Source organism: Pleuronectes platessa, chromosome 1 (genome assembly GCF_947347685.1).
Source record: "Pleuronectes platessa chromosome 1, fPlePla1.1, whole genome shotgun sequence".
Classification (NCBI taxonomy): Eukaryota; Metazoa; Chordata; class Actinopteri; order Pleuronectiformes; family Pleuronectidae; genus Pleuronectes; species Pleuronectes platessa.
The window spans coordinates 29,416,571-29,442,957 of NC_070626.1; the positions used below are offsets into that span (position 1 = coordinate 29,416,571).

General features: G+C 43.4%; 1 protein-coding gene, 1 long non-coding RNA gene and 2 other non-coding genes across 4 annotated transcripts in view; all 4 read left to right on the forward strand.

Annotated features, from left to right (window-relative positions):
• The window catches only part of lrp4 (low density lipoprotein receptor-related protein 4), a 99,358-nt gene extending 86,997 nt beyond the window's left edge, over nt 1–12,361 (forward strand). Inside the window, exons 16-37 of the mRNA XM_053423752.1 lie at nt 974–1,099; nt 1,758–1,966; nt 2,200–2,281; nt 2,529–2,634; nt 2,724–2,925; nt 3,014–3,203; nt 4,012–4,143; nt 4,844–4,984; nt 5,065–5,151; nt 5,239–5,410; nt 5,725–5,887; nt 6,242–6,771; nt 6,868–7,086; nt 7,162–7,296; nt 7,450–7,558; nt 7,926–8,070; nt 8,787–8,900; nt 9,008–9,119; nt 9,363–9,424; nt 9,512–9,599; nt 9,689–9,830; nt 12,020–12,361. Coding sequence (XP_053279727.1) covers nt 974–1,099; nt 1,758–1,966; nt 2,200–2,281; nt 2,529–2,634; nt 2,724–2,925; nt 3,014–3,203; nt 4,012–4,143; nt 4,844–4,984; nt 5,065–5,151; nt 5,239–5,410; nt 5,725–5,887; nt 6,242–6,771; nt 6,868–7,086; nt 7,162–7,296; nt 7,450–7,558; nt 7,926–8,070; nt 8,787–8,900; nt 9,008–9,119; nt 9,363–9,424; nt 9,512–9,599; nt 9,689–9,830; nt 12,020–12,361 — 3,608 coding nt within the window. The remainder of the gene's footprint in view (nt 1–973; nt 1,100–1,757; nt 1,967–2,199; nt 2,282–2,528; nt 2,635–2,723; nt 2,926–3,013; nt 3,204–4,011; nt 4,144–4,843; nt 4,985–5,064; nt 5,152–5,238; nt 5,411–5,724; nt 5,888–6,241; nt 6,772–6,867; nt 7,087–7,161; nt 7,297–7,449; nt 7,559–7,925; nt 8,071–8,786; nt 8,901–9,007; nt 9,120–9,362; nt 9,425–9,511; nt 9,600–9,688; nt 9,831–12,019) is intronic.
• A 3,882-nt stretch (nt 12,362–16,243) lies between these two features.
• LOC128441214 (uncharacterized) lies at nt 16,244–20,491 on the forward strand. The gene is made up of 5 exons (XR_008338745.1): nt 16,244–16,364; nt 16,713–16,800; nt 17,410–17,467; nt 18,153–18,245; nt 19,858–20,491. It is a non-coding gene; the product is annotated as an uncharacterized LOC128441214 (long non-coding RNA).
• LOC128445989 (small nucleolar RNA SNORD67) lies at nt 16,873–16,987 on the forward strand. Its single transcript, XR_008339536.1, has one exon. It is a non-coding gene; the product is annotated as a small nucleolar RNA SNORD67 (small nucleolar RNA).
• On the forward strand, nt 17,921–18,033 carry LOC128445996 (small nucleolar RNA SNORD67). Its single transcript, XR_008339537.1, has one exon. It is a non-coding gene; the product is annotated as a small nucleolar RNA SNORD67 (small nucleolar RNA).
• Nucleotides 20,492–26,387: the final 5,896 nt, after the last annotated feature.

Here is a 26,387-nt window from a genome sequence, read left to right on the forward strand (position 1 = left end):
GCACACAGAAGTTTAAAAACCTCACATGGAGCCGGACCCTGGGACCATGGGGGGATTTGCTGTGCTTGTGTTGGAGCCTGTGGTGAAAAGACCAGTTGAGGAGTTTTTTTTGTCAGCGTGAAACTTGTGTTTCTACAGATTGTTTAACTTGAGTAGAAGCCAAGAGAAAGTGTTGGATGTCACGCTGGTAAAATGGAGTCAGACACTAATATGAAGTCTCAACAGTGTCTTTATCGCCAGAAGGAGGTCGGACACTTTTCTGTTTGTGTTGGTTCAGAGTCAGTGAATCACGTTTGTCTAAATCTAGAACAGATCTGAAGAAAAGAGGCTTCAGATTTCCCCGATTTCCTATTTCACCAACATCCAGCATCTCAGGACACCCGTAGTTAATTAGTGCACAAATAGAAGTAAACAAACAATGAAGTTTTTCATTTATGAACAAATATCAACTCAAAGGGAATTTGCACATTTCCAAAAGTACCCAAAAAGTTCCTGAAAACAAACAAAATACTTATTTTTCCAGTTTAAAGGAAAATTTAGCTTTTTATAAACCACATTTTATTTTCATTGTTATATTGATACCCTCATATTATGATTTTGACAATAAGCAACAGAAGAAGTGGACTCAGAAAGTTAAAAAACAAAAACAATAACATACATAAAGACTGCTTGTTGCATTGGGGACTTAAAAGTGTTTGGTTTTTAAGAATGTTAAGTTTCACACAATTTTTTATTTGAGACATTGATGAATATAAAAATCTGTGTAAAGAATCACCACAGTCTCAAATTTCAACAATGACATAAATGATCAAAATACCATCATAGAAAACATGAATGATGAGCAAAACCATTAAAACAATGACGTTAAAAAAAAAAACTTGTGTGAAGATTCAGTTTATTTGCTGTGTGATGTAAAAGTTTGTATAACAGATGAACTCACACTGAGCTGGTTGTGTGTCTGTCTCTCCTGCAGGGGGCTGGAACCGATGTGGCACCAACAACGGAGGCTGCAGTCACCTGTGTCTCCCCAGCAACATGACCTTCACCTGCGCCTGTCCCACCGGCTTCAAGAAGGTCGACCACCTCAGCTGTGCTGATGGTGAGTACCCCCCCCCCCCCCCCCCCAACATTTATGTAATACGTGAATGATTGTATTTTATTTATTTATCTATAAAATGCTTTAAGATACAGTTCACTATGTTGTATATGAGTTGTTAGTGTAGATACAGCCCTCAGAAATATGTTTGAGCTCCAGATGTTGTATTAATACTCACATGGAATCAATAAATTCCAGGAAAATTGTAAAACTTTAAAGGAAATTATAATCCTGAATAGATGACCGTAAAGTTTTGGATTTAAACTTCCTGAAGATCCTGGTAGTTGAGGTGCTGGTCGTAAAATAAAACCAAACACATTACATGCTATGGTCCAGTGCAGTTAAACATATGCTGAACTAAAAGTATTCAAGTACTTATATTTTAGTTTTTCTCATTATAGCCAGTTACACTGCTTGAATTAAAGTTATGTGACATTTTGGACCCTTTACTTATAAACAAATCTACTTTTTACTATCATTCAAGATAATTATGTTAAAGGGGGGGAGTAATGATGGTTTGATTCCCTCTTAAAGGGCTGTTGTGTGTTGATGTGTGCGTTTGTGTGTGTGTGTGTGTGTTTTAGTGCTGTTTTGCTGTGTTCACTCTTGACCCACCTGTTAAACCTAGAAGACTGACAGAAGACCTTTGGTCTTTAATCAGGTCTTGACAAGTTCCTGCTTTTTGCCCGAAGGACGGACATCCGACGAATCAGCTTCGACACCGAGGACATGTCCGACGACGTCATCCCTCTGGCCGACGTGCGCAACGCCGTGGCGCTCGACTGGGACGCCAAGGACGGCTTCATCTACTGGACGGACGTCACCACGGACTCTATCAACAGAGCGCTGTGGAACGGCTCCAAGCAAGAGGTCAGTGGCATCGAACCTGTGACCGAACCGCACACTGACATCACATCCTTTCTGTGCCCACGTTAACAGAAGGAATACAGCAGGTTTAACCTTATACAATACTGCCATCAACTGGGGGGGATGGGAAACTACAACCTCATTCTGGAGGATCTCTCACATCTCACAGCTTCAAGGATTCAGGTTTTACAAAGCTTCTTTACATCACCTTCTCTTTCTGCTTTTTGTTTTTCCAGGTGGTGGTCGACACCAGTCTGGAGAGTCCAGCAGGTCTGGCGATTGACTGGGTGACCAACAAGCTCTACTGGACCGATGCTGGTAAGCAGCCTCATTATCACACGTTCTGACACAAGCTGCTTTCAGACATCCACTGAGGTCTGGACATTTTCCTGAGGGGCTGAATGAGAGACAACGCAAATGTCTGAGTCAGTAGCTCCGGACATTTGCTGGAACTTTTCCATGCAGCCCCTCAGTTAAGTGTCTGGAAACTTCACAGCAAGCCAGTGGGCGTGTTGATGACAGAGGAAACAGGATTCTAACAAGTCATGTGTCTTTGGATTCTCAGGTACAGATCGGATCGAGGTATCGAACGGCGATGGGAGCATGCGCACCGTCCTGATCTGGGAGAACCTGGACCGGCCCAGGGACATTGTCGTCGACCCGATCGGAGGGTGAGACGTGAAACAGTTAAAAAAAAAAAATTGATGAACCTGAACTTCACACAGTCGTCTCATCATTTCTTCATATGTCTTCTCCACAGCTTCATGTACTGGACAGACTGGGGGGCCAACCCGAAGATCGAGCGCGCAGGAATGGACGCCTCCAATCGCGTGGTCATCATCTCGTCCAACCTGACGTGGCCCAATGGGCTCGCCATCGACTACGAGACCCAACGCCTGTACTGGGCCGACGCTGGCATGAAAACCATCGAGTTTGGAAACTTTGATGGTTCTGACCGACAGGTGAAGGCTGCTTTTTGAATTATTATTATTATGCCCTTATCTTATCTTATCTTAACCTGACTTCTTCTTCTGTGGTTGTTGCGTGCAGGTTCTGATTGGCACTCAGCTGCCTCACCCCTTCGGCCTGACTGTGCACAAGGACAAGCTGTACTGGACAGACTGGCAGTCCAAGAGCATCCAGAGCGCCGACAAGCTCACCGGGCTGGGACGGCAGACGCTGGCTGAGAACCTGGAGAACCTCATGGATATTCACATGTTCCACCGGCACCGCGAGACAGGTCTGTGTGTGTGTGTGTGTGTGTGTGTGTGTGTGTGTGTGTGTGTGTGTGTGTGTGTGTGTGTGTGTGTGTGTGTGTGTGTGTGTGTGTGTGTGTGTGTGTGTGTGTGTGTGTGTGTGTGTGTGTGTGTGTGTGTGTGTGTGCACGTTAAGCATACATGTTCACAGCAGTCACCTTATCTCGTCAACTCTTTTGGATCCGAAATCAATGAAACAATAATTTAAAGCCCTCGATAATTGCTCCTGGCTCTAAATGACATCAGAAGAAGACTTTGAATCATCCAGAATAATCCAGAATGAATTTAAACCCCTTCAAACTCTCTCTCGTTGTCATTAATTCATTTCCAAACCAATGTGCTGCAGTCCAGAGATGAAGTGTTCAAATGGAGAATCTGTCACCGGCCACATGTCACGTGTTCCCTCCTGGATTTGTCGTCTCTCGTTACAAAGAAGAAGTTTGAAAAAGAAAAAACGATTTCTCCTTCTGCTAATCTGACTTTTGCCGCCTCGAGTTACCTCAGATCCAGTGTCTCTGGTGACACTGGGGGGGGGGGGGGGGGGGGATTACTGGTAAACTGAACCCAGATCGTGGGCTGGGAGGACAGATATCCTCAGGGGCTCATACCAAACTGAAACCTCAGTGACACGCGGGGGGGGGGGGCTTTCCTGTGTTCTATGAAGCCTTTCACTGTCCAGATCTGGATATGTTGTGCGTTTTCTCTCTTATTTGTTTTGCCTCCAGTCTCCTCTGTGCTTGACCTAGAAAGCAGGATGGTGGATGAGCTGAGTGTGTTTGTGTGTCTCTGTAGTACACAACCCCTGTGCAGTGAGTAATGGAGGCTGCAGCCACCTCTGTCTCCTGGCTCCTGCTCCCAAAGCCTCCAGCTGCGCCTGTCCCACCGGGATCAACCTGCAGCCGGATGGAAAGACCTGCACGTCAGGTATGAAACTACCTCTGTCTGCATTTAAAAAAGACATTTACAATAGAGGCTAATCAGAGCAGTGTCCACTGAGGATACACATTATAAATATGCTCAGGAATCATATTAAACAGATGCTCCAAACAATTTAATCAAATTTAGAGATTTGGTTCGTAGGTTTCGCTCCCGACATGAACTCATCTAACCAATCAGAACAAGATCTTCAATGGTTTTAATTATGTTAACGCCCATGTGGCCTTTGGAGACTCATTCTCAACTCAACTCCTTCACCGTATAATCAATTATGGGGAAGTGTAAGTAATTCTGGGACTCTGATATTCCCTCGTTTACATTCATTAAGGTCTCAGAGTCTTAATTGAACTTGTTAACTTGCAGAAACGTGGCTGTAAATCCAGCTGTTGCTTGTAGGTGCAGCAGTGTAACTTGTCACGGTGGTAATTACCCAGAATGCAAAGAGACGAGGGCTTAAAAGTGTATATCCTCTGTGACCTTCAATGCAACATTATACTCAAACAAAAGAAACGTAACTTTATAAGTCTGTAGATAAAAAGAGAAAAACTGCAAAGAGTTCTGAGGACTGATGTCAAAACCTTTGTCTCACAGGAATTTAAAAGCATGTCAGCTTCCTTTGTGTTCTGACAGGAAGATTGTGTGATGTCTGCTGATGTGTGTGTGTGTGTGTGTGTCTGTGTGTGTGCAGGAATGAGCAGCTTCCTGATCTTTGCGCGGAGGACAGACATCAGGATGGTTTCTCTGGACATCCCCTACTACGCTGATGTGGTTCTGGCCGTTAACAGCTCCATGAAAAACACCATCGCCATCGGTGTCGACCCCAAAGAAGGTTCGTTGTGTCTTCTTCAAACTTTTAAAAAAGACAGAAGTGACGGAGAAACTTACATGTGACTGTGTCGCCCCCTGCAGCGAAGGTGTACTGGTCCGACAGCACACTGAAGAAGATCAGCAGAGCTTACATCAACGGATCAGAACACGAGGACATCATATCTACAGGTGAGGAGCGTGGCTTACCTGCGTCCTGCTGTCCAACTCCCCCCCCCGTGGTGTCCTAACCCCGTCTTTACCCCCGTCTTTCTGCAGGGCTGGTGACCACCGACGGCCTCGCGGTGGACGCTCGCGGCAGGAAGATCTACTGGACGGACACGGGGACCAACCGCATTGAGGTCGCCAACCTGGACGGCTCCATGAGGAGAGTTCTCGTGTGGCAGAACCTGGACAGTCCCCGAGCCATCGCGCTCTACCACGAGATGGGGTGAGGCGGCTGCAGCTCGGTTTTTATTTTTTTATTAATAAGTCAGAGATGTAAACAAGTTGAGGAGGCTGGTGATCTTTAGTTGAGCCAATTGGGAAACAGGCTCATTTGTTTTCCTGGTGCTCAAGGGAGGTTGTGATCGTATCTTCTGTTTTCAGTCTCCCCACAATCTGACCTTTGACATCTGTGTTCTCTCTCTCTCTCTCCCTCTCTCTCTCTCCCTCTCTCTCTCTCTCTCTCTCTCTCTCTCTCTCTCTCTCTCTCTCTCTCTCTCTCTCTCTCTCTCTCTCTCTCTCTCTCTCTCTCTCCTCCAGGTACATGTATTGGACAGACTGGGGGGAGAACGCCAAGCTGGAGCGTTCGGCGATGGACGGAACCGACCGCGTGGTTCTCATCAGTAACAACCTGGGCTGGCCCAACGGCCTGGCCATCGACATGGCTGGCTCACAGCTGCTGTGGGCCGACGCTCACACTGAGGTCAGCAGCGCCTCCTTGTGGAGCCCGTGTGAACTCTCAAATTACAAATTGTAAAAGATCCAAAAAAAACGCAGGTGTCTTTGTTTTAGAGGACTGTATAAAATAGTATTAATATCTGAGAAAGCTTTGTTCTAAAGTGCTTCAAACAACATAATGAGGAGAACACGTGACAGAATAATCAAACTATTTGGAAAATAAAAAGTCCTGTGAATGAAAAGGTTCTTGATCCTGAGAAATGAGCTTAAGTTTCTGCAGAAATAGAAGTTGGAGCGTTTTCAGGGGTAAATGTCTGAAAGGTTAATGCATCAGCCCTCATGGAGTCCTGGTTATAATCATCTCTCTGCTTGTCTCCAGCGCATCGAGGCGTCCGACCTGAACGGGCAGAACCGCCACACCCTTGTGACTCCGGTCCAGCACCCGTACGGCCTGACCCTGCTGGGGCCCCACATCTACTGGACAGACTGGCAGAGCCGCAGCATCCAGAGAGCTGACAAGAGCACCGGGGCCAATACCATCACGGTGCAAGCCAACCTGCCAGGCCTGATGGACATCCAGGCCGTGGACAGGGAGAGGCCACTGGGTTTTAATAAGTGTGGCCAGAGGAACGGCGGCTGCACCCACCTCTGCCTTCCTCGTCCCAACGGCACTTCCTGCGCCTGTCCCACCGGCATCTTGCTCAAGGGAGACGACAGGTCATGTGACGACTCCCCGGAGACGTTCCTGGTTTTCTCCAACCGGGTCAGCGTGCGCAGGATCTCCCTGGACACCGACGACCACACGGACGTGCACGTCCCGGTGCCGGAGCTGCACAACGTGATCTCGCTGGACTACGACAGCGTGGACGGGAAACTTTACTACACCGATGTCACCCTGGATGTTATAAGGTAACAAACAACTTCTGTTAATACAACTTTGAGAAATCATTTCCTTTTATAAACGTTGAAATCGACATGATGATGTAACGTCAATCCTTTCCTAAGGCGATCCAATCTAGACGGCAGTGGGATGGAGACGGTGATCAGCCAGGGCCTAAAAACCACAGATGGGCTGGCCGTAGACTGGGTGTCCAGGAACATGTACTGGACCGACACTGGGCGCAACACCATCGAGGTGGCCCGGCTGGACGGGACCAGTCGCAAAGTCCTGGTCAACAACAGTCTGGACGAACCCAGAGCCATCGCAGTGTTCCCCAGCAAAGGGTAAGACGGGCTCTGAGTTTTGAGTGTGTTAGGTGTTTACAATAGAAAGTGTCCTGACCGGTTCTGTCTGTGCAGGTTCCTGTTCTGGACCGACTGGGGTCACATCGCGAAGATTGAGCGATCACATCTGGACGGCTCCGACCGGAAGGTTCTGATCAACACGGACCTGGGCTGGCCCAACGGCCTCACGCTGGACTACGACACCCGCAGGTCAGACAGAGGCATAGTCCTAGATAATATGAAAGTTTTAATGATATAATCCTCCTGCTGAGGTGTCGCTATGCTAACATGAAATGTTAGCATGTTAGCATGTTAACTGTTAGTATGCTAGCAAGCTAAATGTGTAGCTGGTGTTTCCTGCAGGATCTTCTGGGTGGACGCTCACCTGGACCGGATCGAGAGCTCGGACCTAAACGGGAAACTGCGCCAGATCCTCGTCAGCCCGGTGTCCCACCCGTTCGCCCTCACGCAGGTACCCCCCCCCCCCCTCCTCGCCCCTCCTCACCATCAGCTGTCAATCACTGGGCTGACCCGCCTTCCTCCACTCACCTTGCTCTCTTACGCCCACTGGTTGTCTCTCACTGGTTGTCTCTCACTGGTTGTCTCTCACTGGTCGTCTCTCCGTCCTCATGCTGAACTCATTCGACTTAACCATTTCTCCTTCTTCTTCCACTCTGATCCTCATTTTTCTTCTTCCTCCTCCCCTCCCTCTCCCTTCCCTCTCTTCCACCATCCCCCGGCTCCTTGTCTGTGTTCTTCCCCTCCTCTCTTCTTCTCCCTCGTCTCCCCAGTTGAAGCCGGTGTCCTCCCCTCTAACCCCTTTCTCCCGACTCTCGCAGCAAGACCGCTGGATCTACTGGACGGACTGGCAGACCAAGTCCATCCAGCGGGTGGACAAGCACACGGGCCGTAACAAGGAGACCGTGCTGCCCAACGTGGAGGGCCTCATGGACATCATAGTGGTGTCGCCTCACAGGCAGACGGGTAAGGAGGCTTTTATTCAGACACCTCCAGAAGGATATTGGACCCACCCAAGTTTTCCTAATTTCCATATCGTTTATAATTAAAAAATATTTTAATGCTCTGACAGGGGGCACCGTTGAGCCATTTTGTGACGCCCATTGAAAATTCCTCCAGAATACGTACATTTTCACCACTTTCTAACTTTCTGCAAATTTTTTTCATATTTGAGCATGTTAAAGCCAATTAATTTGCCTGAATAATTATAAGAATAATAGTAATCCTTACAATTTCAATAGGGCCTCCCACTGTCAGTGCTCGGGCCCTAAAAACAATCCCAGTTATAATAAATAATTTAGATGTAGAGTTACACACGGGCGTTGTCTTGCTTTGGGATTCATCAGTTTTCTTTTTACATTAGTACAAATGATTCTTACAATAATATTTTCATAAAAAACGCCTAAAACTTCACCATTAAAAGATGCTCAGATCAGTATTTCTTTGTGCTGACTCAGCAAAATCAAAACGAAAATATGCCTGACTAAGTTTGTTTGTAGTTATTCGTCTTACAATAATTATAATAGAGGCTTTATTTTATGAATGAATAAACAATGTAACTAGAGGTGGAGCCTCCTTGAATTGTTTAAAAAGGTCAGATGTTGTTTTCCAGCATTTCAGAGCTGAAACCTAAAGTTCTCATTAATTCAGAAAGTTTGAAAGATCCCTCTCCTCTCGTCCAGGTACCAACCTCTGTGGAGTGAATAACGGCGGCTGCACTCACCTCTGCTTCGCCAAGACCAGCACGTTTGTGTGCGCCTGCCCCGACGAGCCGGATGGGAAACCCTGCTCCACCAGTGAGTCAACACTTTGTGTAGTGTTTGTGTTTGTTCTCTGTGTATAAGAAACAATCACAGTGTTTCTCTTTTGTCCCAGCTCACTCTGATCCGCTCGTGTTCATCAGTTTCAGGTTACATCCCCACGTCTCCCACCAGAGGAACCAGCAGCACTCCTGTCCCCAACAGGATCCCCAACGCTCCCACAGACACTCCACACAGAGGACCAGTCCCCGTCAAGTACGTGTGTTTGAATGGGTTCTAACAGGAAAGATGCTCTTAGAGGTTATTAGTTGATTTTCAGGAAACACAAGAAAGTTTTTAGCCGAATACTTCAAATCTGTACACACTCTTCCCCAAGGTCTCACAGAGAAATGTCCTCGTGGAAACAATACAATGGTCTTCTCCTCGTTTTAACTATAGTCCCATCACTTGTACTGTTTTGTATTTTCCTCAAACTGGGTTTCTGTCTTATTTGTGCAGCTGCACTGACAAGAACCTGAACATGGAAGGCTGCACGAGCAACGTGGTGACGGCTCCTCATGGTCAGTCCACACAAACCAGTAGTTCTCCTCAGTACAAGTGTGTCTTCCATTGGATTTGCACTGATCCTCTAATGTCCCCTGGTGCAGGAGAAGGTCTTCACATCAGCTACGTGATCGGGGGAGTTCTGACCATCCTGGCTATTCTGATCCTCATCGCCGCTCTGATCATCTACAGGTCCGTCCCCTGCTCCACACCTTACACCAGAACATTCAGTTCTAGATCCAAGCCCCATGTGCTGTATCCCTCTTCACTCTGATCAACAGGCACAAAAAGTCAAAGTTCGCCGACCCCGGAGTGAGCAACCTGACCTACAGTAACCCGTCGTACCGGACGTCCACGCAGGAGGTGAAGATCGAGGCGTCGCAGAAACCTCCGATCTACAACCAGCTGAGATACAAGAAGGAGGTAACGTGCATCCTGGAGCCTGCAGGGGGGACCACAGAGGTTCTCTGCTCAGTAGACCAATGGATTTCAACTGAATCCATGATGTTTTCTCAGAATGATCTCAGACTGAGCCCATGCTGATCCTGTTGACATCTTGTCTCCTCCCCCTCTATCTCCCTCACTGCAGCTCTCTCCTCCCTACAACTCCCTCTCTCCCTTTACCTTTTGACCCACTCGTTCCGTGGAGAGGTAGTTGCACAGCACGTGGGAGCCGTGTGCTTTCAGTTGTGTGTTTTATTTTTTTTAACGACTCTACGTTCTACGTTTTTTCCCTCTTTTCTTCTGCTGCATGCAACGTGCAATCTAAAAATTAATAATCCCTCTCGTTAGTGCAGTTTTCTGAGATCTGTGATCAGGAGCATGTCAGTGTTTCAACTACTACTTCAGTTTTTGTGTGAACTTGAGACTCCAATAGGCCGGTGATGTAAATGTATGTCAAGCTTTTATTAAAGTTGCTACAAGTATAATCAGCATCATTATGTAAATCTATAATCCTTAGTGAAGCCTTGAAATAACCGTAAATGACTAAGGGCTCTTTCCTCACCTGAAAATCTGAACCAAGATGTTCTTCACAAATTAAAATAACATATTATAAAAGGTAAATATGGGACAGAACTTTGACTGAGGTCAAACCAGAAAAATGCAGTTTGATGAAAGTACATTTTAAGCTGAGGGATATTATATTTTTCTTTTTATCCGTCAAAGCTGCAAATCAAATCCAATTTCCCAGTTCTCTGTTTATTGCAACCAATTGCACCAGCCGTCAATATGAAAACAACCAGTCTCAGGTAGGCGCCCTGACAGTGAGTGATGTGAGGGGAACTGAGGTTTTCACGCAGCAGGCGAAAAGGGCGATGTTCAAATTATTCCTGTGCACTGAACGCACTGAATCATTTCCGTGAGTTTTTATAAAGAACTGAAGCCGTGTGCCTCTCGTCTGTGAGAATAACAGCATCTCAATTTTGATCCTTTGTGTCGTTAAACCATCGAGTGGATTTGACTCCAGACTTCTCCGGCTGAGAGCTCGCTGGTTTGGTTTGTGGTTGTTGAAGCACCTCAGTGTGAAAATGAAAAACTAACTCCAGGCAAAAGCAAAGCATTACTAAAAGGAAGCAACTCGCTGTGCATGGGTTGTGTTCGATCTCCTGTTCTGCTGTGTTGTGCACTGGTTTGTTACTGGTTTGATTCCTAAAGGGAAAATCCACCTTTAACCGGCTGAACTTTGATGTTAAAATAAACATTTTAAGAAAGGAAGGAAGGATGCAACTCAGAAAGTGAGGAAGTAAGGAATGAAGCAAGCAAGGGAGGAAGGAAGGAAGGAAGAAAGGAAGTAAAGTAGTAAGTAAGTCAGGAAGGAAGGAAGGAAGGTAGTAAATAAGAAAGGAATTAATTCGGGAAGGAAGAAAGGAAGTACAGACTTAAGTAATTAAGTCGGGAAATAAGGAAGGAAGGAAGCAAGGGAGGAAGGAAGGAAGGAAGGAAGGAAGTAAAGACTGAAGTAAATATGGAAGGAAGAAAGTAAGTAAGTTGGGTAATAAGTAGGTAAGGAAAGAAGGAAGAAAGGAAGTAAAGTAGTAATTAAGTCAGGAAGGAAGGAAGTAAATAAGAAAGGAAGTAAGTCGAGAAAGAAGGAAGAAAGGAAGTAAAGACTTAAGTAAATATGGAAGGAAGAAAGGAAGTAAATTAGTAAGGAAGTCAGGAAGGAAGTAAATAAGAAAGGAAGTAAGTCGAGAAAGAAGGAAGTAAAGACTGAAGTAAATATGGAAGTAACAAAGGAAGTAAATTAGTAAGGAAGTCAGGAAGGAGGGAAGGAAGTAAATAAGAAAGGAAGTAAGTCGAGAAAGAAGGAAGAAAGGAAGTAAAGACTTAAGTAATGAAGTCGGGAAATAAGGAAGGAAGCAAGTCAAGTAGTGATTAATAAGGAAGTAAGTCTGTCAAGGAGGAAGGAAGGAAGGGAAGGAAGTAAGAGGCATAGAAACCAAGGAGTGACTTTGTCTTCTTTCACAACCTGGGGACTTTTCCATAATGACTTCACTGAAACAAATGGATTCCTCTGACGTGTTAAATTGACCAGCTTGAACCTGGAGGTGGATTTTTCCTTTAACCTGCTGACGTCACTGTGACTAATCTGATCCTGTGTCCTCGTCCAGGGGGGAGTGGACGGAGGCTACACCAAGGAGAAGATCCGCATCGTGGAGGGCGTGTGTCTCCTGTCCCACGACGAGCTTTACTGGGACGACCTCAAACAGATCAAGCCGTCCCGAGGCGGCCTGCACACCTGCATGCGCACCGACACCGTGTCCCTGCAGACCAGCAGCGCCTCGCTGGACGACGGCGAGACGGAGCAGCTCCTCCAGGAGGAGGCGTCCGAATGCTCCTCCATCACCACCCTGACTCCTTCAGCCATCACCCCGCAGCGCCACGCCCAGCACAGCCTGCCCGACACCGGCTGGAGCTCCACGCGCAAGCCCTCCACCGAGAGTGAAGTGTGAGGGAGCCCCCCCCCCCCCCCCTCCTGTCCTCTGTGCTTTATCTGTCATCCAACACACACACACACACACACACACACACATGTGTATTTATAAGGTAAATAGGTACAAACACAGCTGGATATGGAGAGTAACGGTACAGATGAGCCTGGTTTCAACACAAATAAGCTTCTATCAACACAACTCCTGTCTCTGAAAATGGGGCTCCGTCCTACTTGTGCACACACACACACAGAGACACACACACACACACACACACACAGTACAGTCCTTCGACAGTGCCCTCAGTGCTACTGCCTTCAGGCAACATCATAAACTAATGAGCATGCTGGAATAAGAAAGCAAATAACTCTGGGGAGGAAGTGAGCGGAGACACGGAGCGTTATGAACTTTCCTCCTCTTTATGGACAGAGCCCCCCCCCCCCCCCTCCCGCCCCCCCCGATGCTCTCTAATACCACTCCCGTCTGGATGAACCTTTATTTATGAACGTTTTTGTACTTGTAGAGTGGGTTTGCTGACTTCCAGAGAAAAACGGTGGGAGTTGTTTGTGTTTGAACTTTTTTTTGTGCTGCAGGACCTGGTTATTCAAGAGTTGTATTTATGACAGTGCCAAAGGGTGGGACTTCAAAGAGTCCCCGTGCGTCTCTCCCTGCATTTACACTTCCGTGGAAATGTGTCTTGATTACAGATGGTTCCCTTTGCCCTCAGCGGTGCACGACCTCAGTGACGACATCTGCTTCTGATTTCTTTATTCCCACCCCCCCCCCCCCTCCGAAGGGTCAAGCAAGGACTCGCTGTAGCCGATTCTCAAGACTTGTTGCAGAAGTCTTTTCATCCCCTGCAAAAAAAACTGAAAGGAGCCTTTTTGTGTTTAAACAGTTTCATTTTTTTTTTTTTTGTAAGTTGTGGTTCAACCGTTGTGTGTCCTCGGGGCAAAGCTGAGGAAGCCGCGATGAAGTAACAGCCTAAGTGCCAAACATTTCGTTCCTTTTCCTCCTTCAGCTGTATATTTATTTTTTTCCTCAGAGGTTTTTAAAATGTACATTACATTTTTCTGTTTTATTTTACTTGGTCATCGACATCACGGGAAGAAAAAAAACACATGTTCCCACTTGCTTCTACTCAGCCGTGCAGATAGTCGTGGTTGTATTCACAAAGATGTTATCAGGTACATGTCCCCGGGGGGTTTGCTGTCCAGACAGATGAAAATCTACGAGCACTTATTTTTACAATTTTGAAGCTCTTAAGATTTAGATTAAGAAGAATTTAATTTTAAAATTTAATTTTACTGCATCTAAAAAATGCCTCTTCAGTTCAGCACTGACAAAATTTACTTTTTGGACCAAGAGTAACTTTTAACTGATCACACACAAAAGGAAAGAATTAAGTTTAAATTCAAATTTAGGAATTAGAGGGAACGGAATTTTATGGCTTAAATTTGAAAAAACAGAAATTATTTAATCGGTTGTTTTTTAAGTTGATAAACAATTTCCTTTTTTCAGTGTTCTCCATGACATGCAAAACTTATTCATGGCTCCTGTCATCTGTCCTCAGATCTGTTGGAACGTGCACACAGTCATAGATCTGTGTCTTCATTAATATTAATGTTGAGACACTGGATCTGCTTAATAAACAAAAAATTTCCTTAAGTATCCCTCCAGAAAATGTCACAAATATAAATTAAGTTTTTTGTGTAATCCAACAAATAAACACACAAAAGCAGATGAAAACACAATCTCCTTGGTGGATGCAGATGCCATTCGCCCCCCCCATATTTGTGATATTTGCATCACAAGTTTAATATCCCTGCTCCTGGAACATGATCACAGAAAATCCAGTTTCCCCTTAGTAGCGGATGTTTCAGAAGTGAATCCTTCAAACCCTCAGTGTTCACAACCACAAGTATCTGCCTGAACGAACTCTGTTGGAGGCAAACGAGAACATTTTTTTCGCAATTTTTGAGTTTTTTGTTGAACCATCAACTTTTAAACGTAACGCGTGTGAAGGTGCACGCGCAGCACCGGCCACGGTGCAGTATATAACAAATGGGTAACTTAGAACACTGTGCATGTCTGACCCCATCAGACAGTGAGGGTTGTAGTTTTTAGAAATATATCACTGACAACTTACTGAAAAAAAAGAATTTAATACGAGTAAAGATATTATGCATTGCTTTGACTTTTAGAGTACAATTCTGTCTGTCGTTGAGATATGGTACGAGTAAATACTATATTGTTATATTGACAAATATACCAGTTAGACTTGATAGGACCGCGTATTTTTTTGAAGTATCTGCTCCAAGCTCAGCAACTTGCTGATTTGCTGCTAGACGAAGCACTGAGGCCAATGAAAGGGGGTCTGAGGGTCTTGGCAGCTACTTGACCACGGTCTCCTGACGCTGGGTTGACGGCCTCCAGAGCATCACAGCAACCCGGGGACGGATCATCCCGGCTCACTATCCCTCCACCTCCGCTGCAGGAATGCTACAACTGTACAGATTTTATCGCGCCGATACAAGAAAAAAACATTTCTGTTGGGAGATATCGCTTTTAAGTTGTATAGTCTTTTGTACAAAGGGATTTCATGAGCGTTTCTAGACTTGTATTAATTTTACTCACTGGAGAAGAACATTATTTTGTTTCGTTGTTTTTTTTTGCTGGATTATTTTAACCACTGTGTTTCCAAGCCTTGTAAATGATAGGGAAGGTACCAGTTATTTAATAGTGCTCTTTTTATTCTTATGAAATACTGGTCGCGTATAGCTGTTGTAAAGTTAACAAAAAGAGGTATTTATGATTTCTGTTTGGTTGTCACTTGATGTGTAAATATGAAAAGACTGTATATGTATTTCCATGACAGTACTAACAAGCTGTGTTGTGTGATATAGTGAATTATCCCTTTGCTATCTTTTAATATAAAAATTGCATTTGCATTTCAATGCAACTTTCGGCTCACTCGTGTCTGCACCTCGTTCTTTTACTCAAACGCCTTCGACATCAGACGCAATAAAGGAAACGCAGATGTTGTGCTTGGGAGGAGGATTACATTATAAAACAGTGTAAAATAAGTGAAGTACTTTTCTTTTAATATCAAGTTCAGTAGGTTAAAGAATTTCAAGAAGAATGTTACACTTGCAGGAGTGAAGGATTTGAATTAAAACTTCATAAAACAACTTCCAGGTTATGTTGAAGACACATGACACACTGAGATGAGATGGTTGGAGGAGGATCATGTACAAAAAGCAGATTGTATGATCTGCATTAACTGAAATTAATAATCTATTTTCTGATGTATTAGTATTTGCTTTTTTATATTCTGGAAAAACCTTGAAAGTAATTAACTATCTCAGCCGAGGAATACTGGCTTTTGAACCATGGACGTGTTATAAAACCATGTTTTTTACTATATTATGTTATTTTAGGATATATTATTTAATGTGTATTATACATCACATAAACATGTATTCGTTTTATTATATTTATTATAAGCAACACTGCCTATAAAAGGGATACACCCACAAAATGTATACAGACCATAACAGAATTAATTGAGGAAAGTATCATAATACAGTATTTATAAATAAATTAACAATATAGTTCTGTGTTGTTCACCAGATACAATTAGTTTTAACTATTATTTACAGTCTATGGTTTATGCTGCCCTATTGTTAAGTTATTAAAGGTGGTGCCATTTTATTATAAGTAGCTGTATAAGTATTAGTATTAGTAGAAGTTGTAGTAGGAGTAGTTATAATAGTAGTTATAGTATTAGTATTAGTTGTATTTTTAACTATCACTTTGAAGCGACTCTGTTCACGTGACAGCCACACAACTTGTGATTGGTGGGAGAAACATACAAGTGTCCAAAGAACGTCGAGTATGCTGCAGTTTGAGCCAATCACCGACAAGCTTCTATCGATGCCCATGTTCAAACTGGAGGAGAAGAACTCGAGAGGAAACTATGAACATGAAGAACAAGAAACTAAAAGAAACTGCGTTAAAAATGGTGACGATTCTAAAACTAATACTTTGACGTTGTTTTTCTTAGTTTGTACTTCGTGTGATGAATTTAGTTTTTATTAGAATATCCTGTTTTTAACTGAGTAGCGGAAGTAAGATGCTAGCATAGCTAACCGGCTAACAGTGAGTCAACATTAGCCTGGTTAGCTTAAACCTGCTATTCTTCTTTTGTGGAGATTTGCTGAACAAATATAACGTGTTAGTTGTTTTAACACGCGTCCGTTTCCATTACCTCTTTTAACCCGGTTTAAATTGGACCCTTTGAACCGGGATAAGGCTCAGTTTGTGAACATGCACGTGGCTAACATGCTTGTTTTTTATGCTAATGTCGCAGGTGATGCTAACCGTCACGAGACACTCAAATGTGAGTGAGATGAGAGACTGGGATCATCATGGTGGTTAAAGCTGCACGCGGACACAAGGTAAACACAAAGGAAACACGCTTGTGTTGTTTGTGTTGTGTTGCTGTGTGTGTGTAACAGGGGGTCGGTGGGCGTGAGGGTGATGAGTGGCACTAATCAGCCGGGGTGTCCGCTGCAGTGGCATCGACCCCCCGGCCCGAATCCAACCTGAGGACACCCGCTGTGCACAGGGGCCATCTGACCCACACCCACTCCTCTGTGTTACACAACTTACACACCATTTAAAGTTTTCTCTATTTGTGATCGAGGCGAAGTTTAGAGTGGAAGGTTTGAAATCAGCTGTTATTTACAGATTGACTGATGACGTTTCTGGTAGTTCTGCGTTGTGCTTATTAAATCACCAGTTTATTAAAATGGATTGAAATTGTCTCCCACTGCCTCGTATCAAATTACTGAACTGTGTTTTACAAACAGTTCAATATCTGAACTCGTTTTCTGTTCAGGTCTTATTTCTCGACTCGTTCCTTTTAACACAATTATATAATATAAGAATCTCTATAAATCTCTTTTATACTGAAACCAATATTGCCAAATTACACTGATCCTTTTGTTTCTGTTATGAATCTGTAATAAAGCTGCCTTGTTGTTTCTCTCCCTGTTTCCCTTAAGTCTCCGTCTTCAAGTGGAAGGAAATCTGTCAGTTTACTGAGGACGACTCCTTGTCCAGGTCTGTGTCTCAGATGTCTTTTTTAAAGTAACGGTTGATATACTTTATTTCCTTTTACAAGAACAATCATATTTCTATTCAGATGAAAGAGACGAGTGCATGTGATGTGTGCATGAACCAGCTTGTTGTTAGCTTCAGTCCTAAAGTTTGTTTTTCATCCATTTGACGAACGATGTGTCACCATATTTAAAACATTAATATATCTCATTTCTTTGTGCAAAATTGTGGAAATTAGACTGTAATTTGCATTTTCAGCACAGCTGCTTGTCTTTTTAGACAAATCAGTTCAATTAACATATTCATACCTGGTTTATTTGTATAAGGCCACTTCATAAGGAACCCTGGACGTTGACCAAATCTCTCTTTTTCACCCACGGTCCAACCGGCAGCACAAACTGAAACCATAGACTTTCTGAATCAAAGTCCTGTTATGTGTTTTCGAGCCGCTGGGGGTGTGACAGTGATGAGTTGCACCATTAGGCGGGTTGCTGATTGCAGTGGCACAGCCGACCCGTCCTGACAACCTGTGGAGACACCCACTGTGCACAGGGGCCATCTGAGTCACCCCCCCCCCCCCCCCCCCCCCCCCCCACCGGACAGAGAAAACTGTGCAACTGTTAAATGGTTTCCTGTCATTTCTTTACTCACCGTTCTCTTTTCTGTGTTCTACTCTTTTCCTTCCCAGCCTCACCGATGTGTTCGAGCCTCTGAACACGGTGCACAATGTTTTATCTTCATGATGGATGGAATAAAGTCCACCGACTCATCCTGAGAGCTGGTGAGGAAGAATTCACACAGCTTCTTTTTTATTATGAAGAATACATTTTTACTCTTTCCAGTTTGTCCTGTTCTCTACATTTTCCAGATTCTTGTATCTGTATGAAGGTCTCTGCTGCCTGGGCTTTGATTTTGTCTGTGGCCACTGCTACTTTATTAGCTCTGACCACCAAGTATCGATTTCATTTTCCCCACAAATACATAGAATCCTGTTCCATAGTGCAGCTGCACACAGCACATTGATTCACTCAGCCTTGTGCTCCTCACTCCACCCTCTATCTCACTAGCGCTGTCATAACTGATTCATCTGTGTACTCACACTGGCTAAAACATCTTTTGGGCTCGGTGCATTGAAATAATGTGCGCGAGTGTTTTCAAATAAAGTGGAGGGAGTGAAATCCGATCACAAGTTGTGAAAGGAGAAGTAATAAAGACTCGGATGGTTTTGGAGGATTTCACTTGTGATTTGTTTTCTCAGAATTTAATACCATATCTGAACGGGAGCATAATTCCTGCCTAACTGGAAACGCCTGGTTTCTAACAACAATTGGAAATGCACACGGCTCTAACATTATCTCAATTAGTCTTTTCTTATTTTGTAATTAGGCTTCAATGGATCTGTTTTGTTTTGACTAATCCTTCCAGCTGCCCTCCTTGTTCCTTTTTTTTGCTTTGTAACTCGGGGGCAATAATGGATGTTAATTCCTTTTGATCAGATCCGCCTAAAAACAGAGCTCAGCACAATACTGGTTATTATCTTTTAACTGTTTGATGGTGAGGAGCCTGTTCAGCTGAGAGAGTGACTACAAACCTTATTAAGATGAGAGCTGTACGTACATACCCCCAATACAGAGTTAACTTCTCTGCGCAGAGCAGTTGAGTCCTAAAATGGTAAAGCTAGCGTGATTTTGTAAATGGTCCCAGATCCTTGTGGAGTTGAACAACAGTGAATCCATCAGTGCATGTAACACCGTGCTGCAGTCAGTGGCTGTGTGATGCAGCCGAACCATGTGGAACACAAACCACAGATTGAATTCAGGACGACCGTGTTCCTGTGTGTTTGATGGCAGAGATGCTCAGATACTCGTCTTTGGTGATAAACCATGTGAAGGTGTTTCCATTGAGGCGGTGCAGGCTTTGCTTTATGTCCTGAACATTCATTTGTTTCCCTTTTTATCATTTAGCTGCTTCCCCCGAGCAGGTAATCGCTCTTTTGGTCGTTAACCACCCAGTTAACTCAGTCCAGCTTTGATCAGCGGCCAAGAAACTGCTCACGTAGCTTTTCTTTAAATGCAGTTTCCTTTTGGTCCTGATTACAAATGTCCACTGTCCATGTTTTGTAACTGCAGGGAGTTGACCACCCAGGAAACCTCACAACCATCAGTTCAGTGTGGACCTTCACCTGCTGCTCACATGTTCTTGATCTCTGAGCTGCTGCGGTTCGACCTGAGCTGAACCAGAAATCCAATTCTGTTTTAGTTCCTGGTCACACATGCGCTTATTTAGCAGCGGAGATCCTCCATCCTTAACTTTAACCTTAAAGGACCCGTGTTTGTGTTTGATGTCGGTATCTCCCTCTGAAGAATCTGTCTTCTCTCTTTTCCTGTGCACAGACTCAGTGTTGGACCAGAGGAGCTTGTCAGAGCGATGGTGAACATCATGTGTCTACGCAGCTCGTCCTCCTCAGCACGAGCACAGATACACAACCACTGAGATTCTCCAGGAGACATGTTGAAGCCCTACAGCTGTGTTATCGTCTCTTCCCTCGTGAGGCGCACCAGGGGGAGTCCAGCTCGATATCTGTCTTCAAATAAACTTTGGTTTTACTCTCATAACCTCAACATTCAAGCTTCAGACACAAACTCTCTCATTCACTGGTATCTACTGTGAGAGACTTGAACCAAACTGCTTCTCTAGTGTCCAGCTGTTAAGGAATCTATTGACTCGAGCACATTTGCAAGGGGTTGGATTTTGTTTTGGTGTTCTTACATCATCAATGGTCCCAGTTCATCAGATATATCTGCATCGTCCCAGCTGGTTTGTCACAGTTCAGAGGGAAAGGGACGAGACCAGTTAATTGTGTTTTTACATAAGCTATTATAAAGGCAACCGACTTATTTAGAAATGTGTAACTGTGATTGCCACAATTATGACCTCGTTAATCAGACTTGATTGTAAAGATTCAGTTTAATGCTTTGGCAATAAAATCAAGATTCAAGATTAAAAAAAATTGTGATGAATTCAAAAGGTTTCCAAGGGTGACTCATTTTTTTTTAATCACATATTCAACAATCTGTCAAATACTGTTTTACATCTTCCATTATATGACAAATTCTGAAAAGCATAGTTTATCCACAAAGTTACTGATAGTTTATTCTAGACGAGCCAGTGCCTCCAGTAAGTTAGCAGCTCTGAAACCAGTTAAAAGAACAGCTCTACCTGTACAGCATGCTGGTATCCAGCAGGTGGCAGCTGAACATCAGTCCTGGTCCATGTGGCCACGCTGCAGGTTCAGTCACGTGTGTAATAGGGCAACACACATTTCACTGGATTTGTTCTGTTACACAAACGCAGGCGCCCGAGGGCTGCACACAAACACTGGTGGCTCCTGCAGGGGTTCGGCCTCGGAGGAAGATTCAACACTGAACTCTTCTGATTCCAAAGTTCCAGATCTTCAAATCTGCAGTTTGAATATTCATCCTCTGCTCACACACATTAGCATCGTTAAGATGTCCTCTCACTGAAGTCTGCTGGCGAAGGAAGAATCCTCAACTCTCTGCTTGTGTAACCTTTTGGTCCTCAGGATGTTGTGAGATTCATTCTGGATGTAAACAAACATCTGAGGTGCAGAGTTTGACACAGCAACGCACACAAATACACATTTAACTATTTATAACACAGTTTTCTTCTCGATGTGTGTTAGCACAGTGCAGTTGTGATACAAGCCTGAACTATAACTGTATAAAACACAACGTGAAGCTATCGGATACACAAAGATGTTAATATTCTACACACACTTCAGTTCAAAGTAGAAAAAGTTCATGTTCCTGACTTTTTAAAAGAACCTTCATCACGTCCAGGTGATGTTGATAATTTGATTTATGGTGGTAGAGCCACACACTCGTCTGTTAAGGTTGTGTGTCATCTATTGTGCAGTCGGTGTGATGATTGGTCAAGAAAGTCGTTCTCAGCTGAAGGACATATTTGGAATTTGCCAGTTTTTACCAGATCCCACAATTTAATGGTTTCTTCCTTCGGGCCTGATCCTGCCCTGCACCAAATTTGATCTTTTCTGTATCTTGTGCATAATCCTGTAAATAAACTACAATAAAAATAAAATGACCACCTTGAATAATAACGAGCTGCTGGTAGCTCTGGTTTCAGTCCGGTTGTTTTCTATGTTCCTGATTCTTTTATTCCTTCTGTTCCAGTCGGTAAAGAAAAACAACCTTCTCCACTGAAAGCATTAAAGACTCTTATTCTACAGATTGGATATTTCAACCCCCCCCCCCCCCCCCAGTGGCCGTTTCACCTGGAGACAGAGGAAACGTTTCCTTTGACATCGAACCTTTGATCTGAGTGAGAACTTACCTGTTGTGTATTCTCTCCTCAGACTTTGGGATCAGAGGTGTTTTGCTCTGGAGCCGTAGATGAAACCAGCTGAAGGACATCCTCTTATCATTCAATGGGCTGTTCTGATCTCTAACTGGGCTAAACGCTGATTAATGGTTTTCACTGTGTAACTTCATCACGTCCTGCAGAGATTAGTTTGTATTCGGGTGGAATCTGAAAGTGAAGGACACCAACGACTTGATGTGATGTAGAACTGAAGCGACAAATCAATTATTCATGTTGTAACTCGGGAGCTGGGAGGTTGTTGAACGTCTTTAACTCCTCGGACCTCGGAGCTCGATGCTCCTCGTGTTTAACACCAGGAAACGTGTTGTTTACTTCCTCAAACAAACAAGACAACAACAACAGCTCCCTTAGTCTGGGACTGAACCCGACTGATTCCTGACACCACTGCTGTGTGTGTGTGTCTGTGTGTGTGTCTGTGTGTGTCTGTGTGTGTTGGCAGGTTGAGGTGGTTATGCTCTGATCCTTCAGACTGACGGACGACAGCCGTCCTCTCCTCCCCCCCGCTCTGTACTCACAGTCTATCATCCGGCTGGAAAAACTTCTGGAACCATTTTGAACTGTAGAAACAGAAGAATTCAAAAGAACTTAACCTCCATAAAGCGTTAACCCCTTGTGGACGAATGTCGCAAATTTGCCTCAAACCCCATTCCAGTCTTAATGCCGCTGAGGTGACGATTGTGCCTGATGGTGCAAATACTACACATACCAAGGAAGGTATTGGAAGCATTCTGCCTCCATCTAGTGGTCAGAGTGGAAAATACATACTAGCCCCTTGGGACTGCAGCAAAGTTATTTTGAGATATTAAGCTGTATTTGAAATAGTGTTATGATGGAACAGCAATGATTGAACAGAAAACATATGTTGTTATTCAATTTCAATCAAAAGCAGCATCAATATGATAATCTACATACCAAAATTTGTTAAATTAAGGTTATGCCCCATTATGCCTAATGTCGCTAAATTTATATCTATTGTATATGCTATATTGAAATGAACAATCTCCACTTAATTTAGCATCTGTATGACAGGCCAAAAACACCAATAATATTTGTTTTATATAATTTGAAATTAATTCAGGTAGTAAGTGGTTAAACATTGTTCAATATTGAAGAACAAATACCAGTCTGATATCTACAAACCATTACCTGTGTCTGATGGTTTGTAAGTTTGTTTACAGGCGAGATTGCATAAAACCGTCAGATTTCCATGAAACTCGGTGGAAGGATGCAAAACAGATTTTTGGTGCAAATCCAGTATCTCTTTTCACTTTAATATTGTGCGTCTGCATTTTTCAACATTTTCTCAGAGAATAATTCAAGGATCTTGATGAGAAATAAGTGGTTATGTTCAAGGGACTGGTTTTTATCTGTGTGTGCAATTGAGTGCAGAAATAGAAGTGAGGGGTCTGTTGAGTTTGAATGAGGTTTTGCTTCATAAGAAGTTGTGTGCTTCTATTTGTCCTTGTTGATTAATCAATAAACAATTTTCTAGTAGGTGACATTCAAACGCACAATATCAGACGTGAAGCCTGAATTTCAAGTTGAAGCAAAAAACTTCACTCACCTTTTGAATAAAGACGTATTTTTCCACAGAGCTGAATTAATTGCATAACTTCAAATATATAATATAAGTAGGTTTTCACACTCGAGATGTTCTTTCTTATTTGGCTTTGTGTCATCTTCATGTAGCTGCTGCCTGAGTTGCTCATCTCACTGAATTGGTTCATTTAATGTCCTTTAACGAGCAGGAAAACAGCCTCGGTTGCTTTTCACACTTTCCCACGAGGGATTGAAAATAGTTTTGCTGGGTTTTTTATTTTTCTTCTTCTTCTTCCTCCGCTGTCTCTGGTCTCGTCTGCGTCTCTGTCCCTGAAGAACACTGTGACTCAGGGCTGTGATTGACAGGAGGTCAGGGAGAGATCACACAGACAACACAGGGACGAGAGTCTGACCGGAGGCAGCGCTCGTTTTGCTTTTAACTGATCCCATGGGGGGGGATGAGGAGCATCCAGCTGCCCACAGATGTTTCCTCAGTGTCTGGACGCAGGTACAGGCGGCACCTGAAAGAGAATATCAGACAAACATGTGTGTGCAGCCTGAGGAGGCCTGTTGGTCCTGTGAGGATCCGGAGGGAACCGATCAAAACCCTGGTTTCATATCAACAGTGGAAAAATAGCTTCTCTGTGAACCGGGTCATGTTGAGCGATCAGGGAGGAGGCGGAGTTCCCTCAGTGGGATGTGGACATGAATTAATAATTCACACGCTGGTCAGTGGTCACAGGAAGCAGCTTGGAGTCAATTAATAGAAAGACATGTAGAAAGAAATAATTAGTCCCCGTTGGCTCCAATAGGTTTTGAAACTCTTTATCAATATATCTATGAAATATGTCAGTTTTCTTCAGGGGAGAAGTTTGAGTTGGTTTCTTCTGAGCACATTGGATTCAGGTCAAACTGATTATTTACATTGACTTTCTAGGAAATTACAAAAAAGTGCCTTTAAACACAACATATTTGACATAATTAATGTTGTTTGTTATAGATAGAGTTGCAATTAGCTGGTGATCAATAAACTTCATCCTCACAGACACTGATACAGAACTTAGGAAGTACAGATTTTCTTGAAGTGATTTATTGGCACATAAACATATAACAAAAGATGAACCCTGGTTTCTTCTTTAACCATCAACTCTATTATAACTAAATAAAAAGAAGGTATAACCAAATGTGAAGTATAAATGGTTTTCAGAATTGTTTACTCTGTAAAGTAAGTTTTCATATCGACAAAAATAAACAGAAGAGTCTGTGAAAAGCCATGGATTTTAAAAAGTTGTGTTTCTCTGTAGAAGAAGCAAGTGAATGACTCAATGAATCACAGCTGCTGCAGGTGAGTGTTTTGTTTGTGTGTTGTTGTTGTTGTCGCTGTTCTGTCCTCGTTGTCGTCAATGACGTCTGAACGGTTCAGTTTTCATTCAAATCCTCAGTTTCAGTGTCTTTTGCAACGATGACACATCCGATATTTCCAAGCGTCAGTCACTTAACATCGTCTTTACAGAAAGTGTTTGTCTCTTTCAAGAGATGCCTGAAAAAATCTCCCTTCTCTCTTCAGGCCGTTTGAGAAAAACATGTTCACGATTCAATTTGAATCTGGATCTTGTTTTTGTTTTATTTTGCAGCCGCTGTGTGTTTGTGTCACTCTGTGGATTCGGATCAGCTGCAGCTTCAAACATCTCAGCGTCTCCTCACGTCTCCTCACGTCTCCTCCTACTGTCTCTCCGTCTCTGATCTGATGCGTCTGAGCTTGAGCAGATACCTGCGAGGCTCCTGCAGGAGTGTTTATCCGCCAGCGTTTCTCTATATACATGTAAATGTTATAAATAATAGACAGGGATAGATTTTAATGCCAATGAACCAAACTGTTCCTCGACGTCTCACTTGTGCAGCACAAAACCTTCCTGAGTGTTTTTTTTTTGCAGGTACACAAATAAAACACAGATGAATTTTAAAAACCTGTTTTGTACAAAGCGATTGAACTTATTTTTAACTTCCACCTCGAGTTGTGTTGCTGTTTGTCATTGTGTTTGCAGTATTACACACAATCTACCGAACAGATTGAAGTTTGCACTCCACTGGTGTCGCCAGTTTTTTAGTTTTTGGTCTAATTCTTGTGATCATGATATACAGAATAACACCTTTTAGAGAATTTCTTGTTAATTGAAACAAACACTCATGAAACTCTTCTGGTCCACGGTCCGGATCACGATGATGTCACAAACCACTCAGTTGTTCACCTCGTGTGATCTTTAGAAAACCTCGAGAATCCTTTTAAATTCTGCACAAATGTTCACTGATCAGATTTCACGGGTCAAAGGTCAATTCATATTAACGTGAATGCAATTTGTCAGGAAAAATGCAAATTTGATGAAATCACAAATTTGATGATGCTAATACTTTGGTGCAGATTTGCAAGATGATCTGGATTTGGTGAATAAAAATATATATCTTTCGGGTTTGATTCAATTTCAGTTACTGTACTATAACAAAGTAGGAACCGTTGAAACATTTGCTCTATATCTCTCAGGTGTTGATATTCACCTTTTGATTTTCAAGTAGTCTGACATTTCAGATTAATAAACGTCCATAATGTTCTAATATTTTTGTTTTTTTCTGTTTAACTCTTTCAGACGATGGATATTTTGACTGTTTATATGTGAGCAATAATAAATGTATTTAATATATTGATGACGTGATCAGTCAGACTCTATGTGCTCCTCTGGTTTCTCACTGAATTCCGAGGTTTCTCATCTTTAAAGCAGATTTCCCTGCTGACGCTCACACGTCTCTGTTTCTCTGACTCATCCTGAGGTTAAGTGGAAAAATGCTTCAAACTGAAAGAAGTTCATATTAATTAGGGAGCAGCCGATGCCTTTGGCTGGAGTCGCTCTCGCCCAATGAAAGCACCGCGCCGCACTTTCATGATCCGACTCGGTGCCGGTGTGGGTGTTCG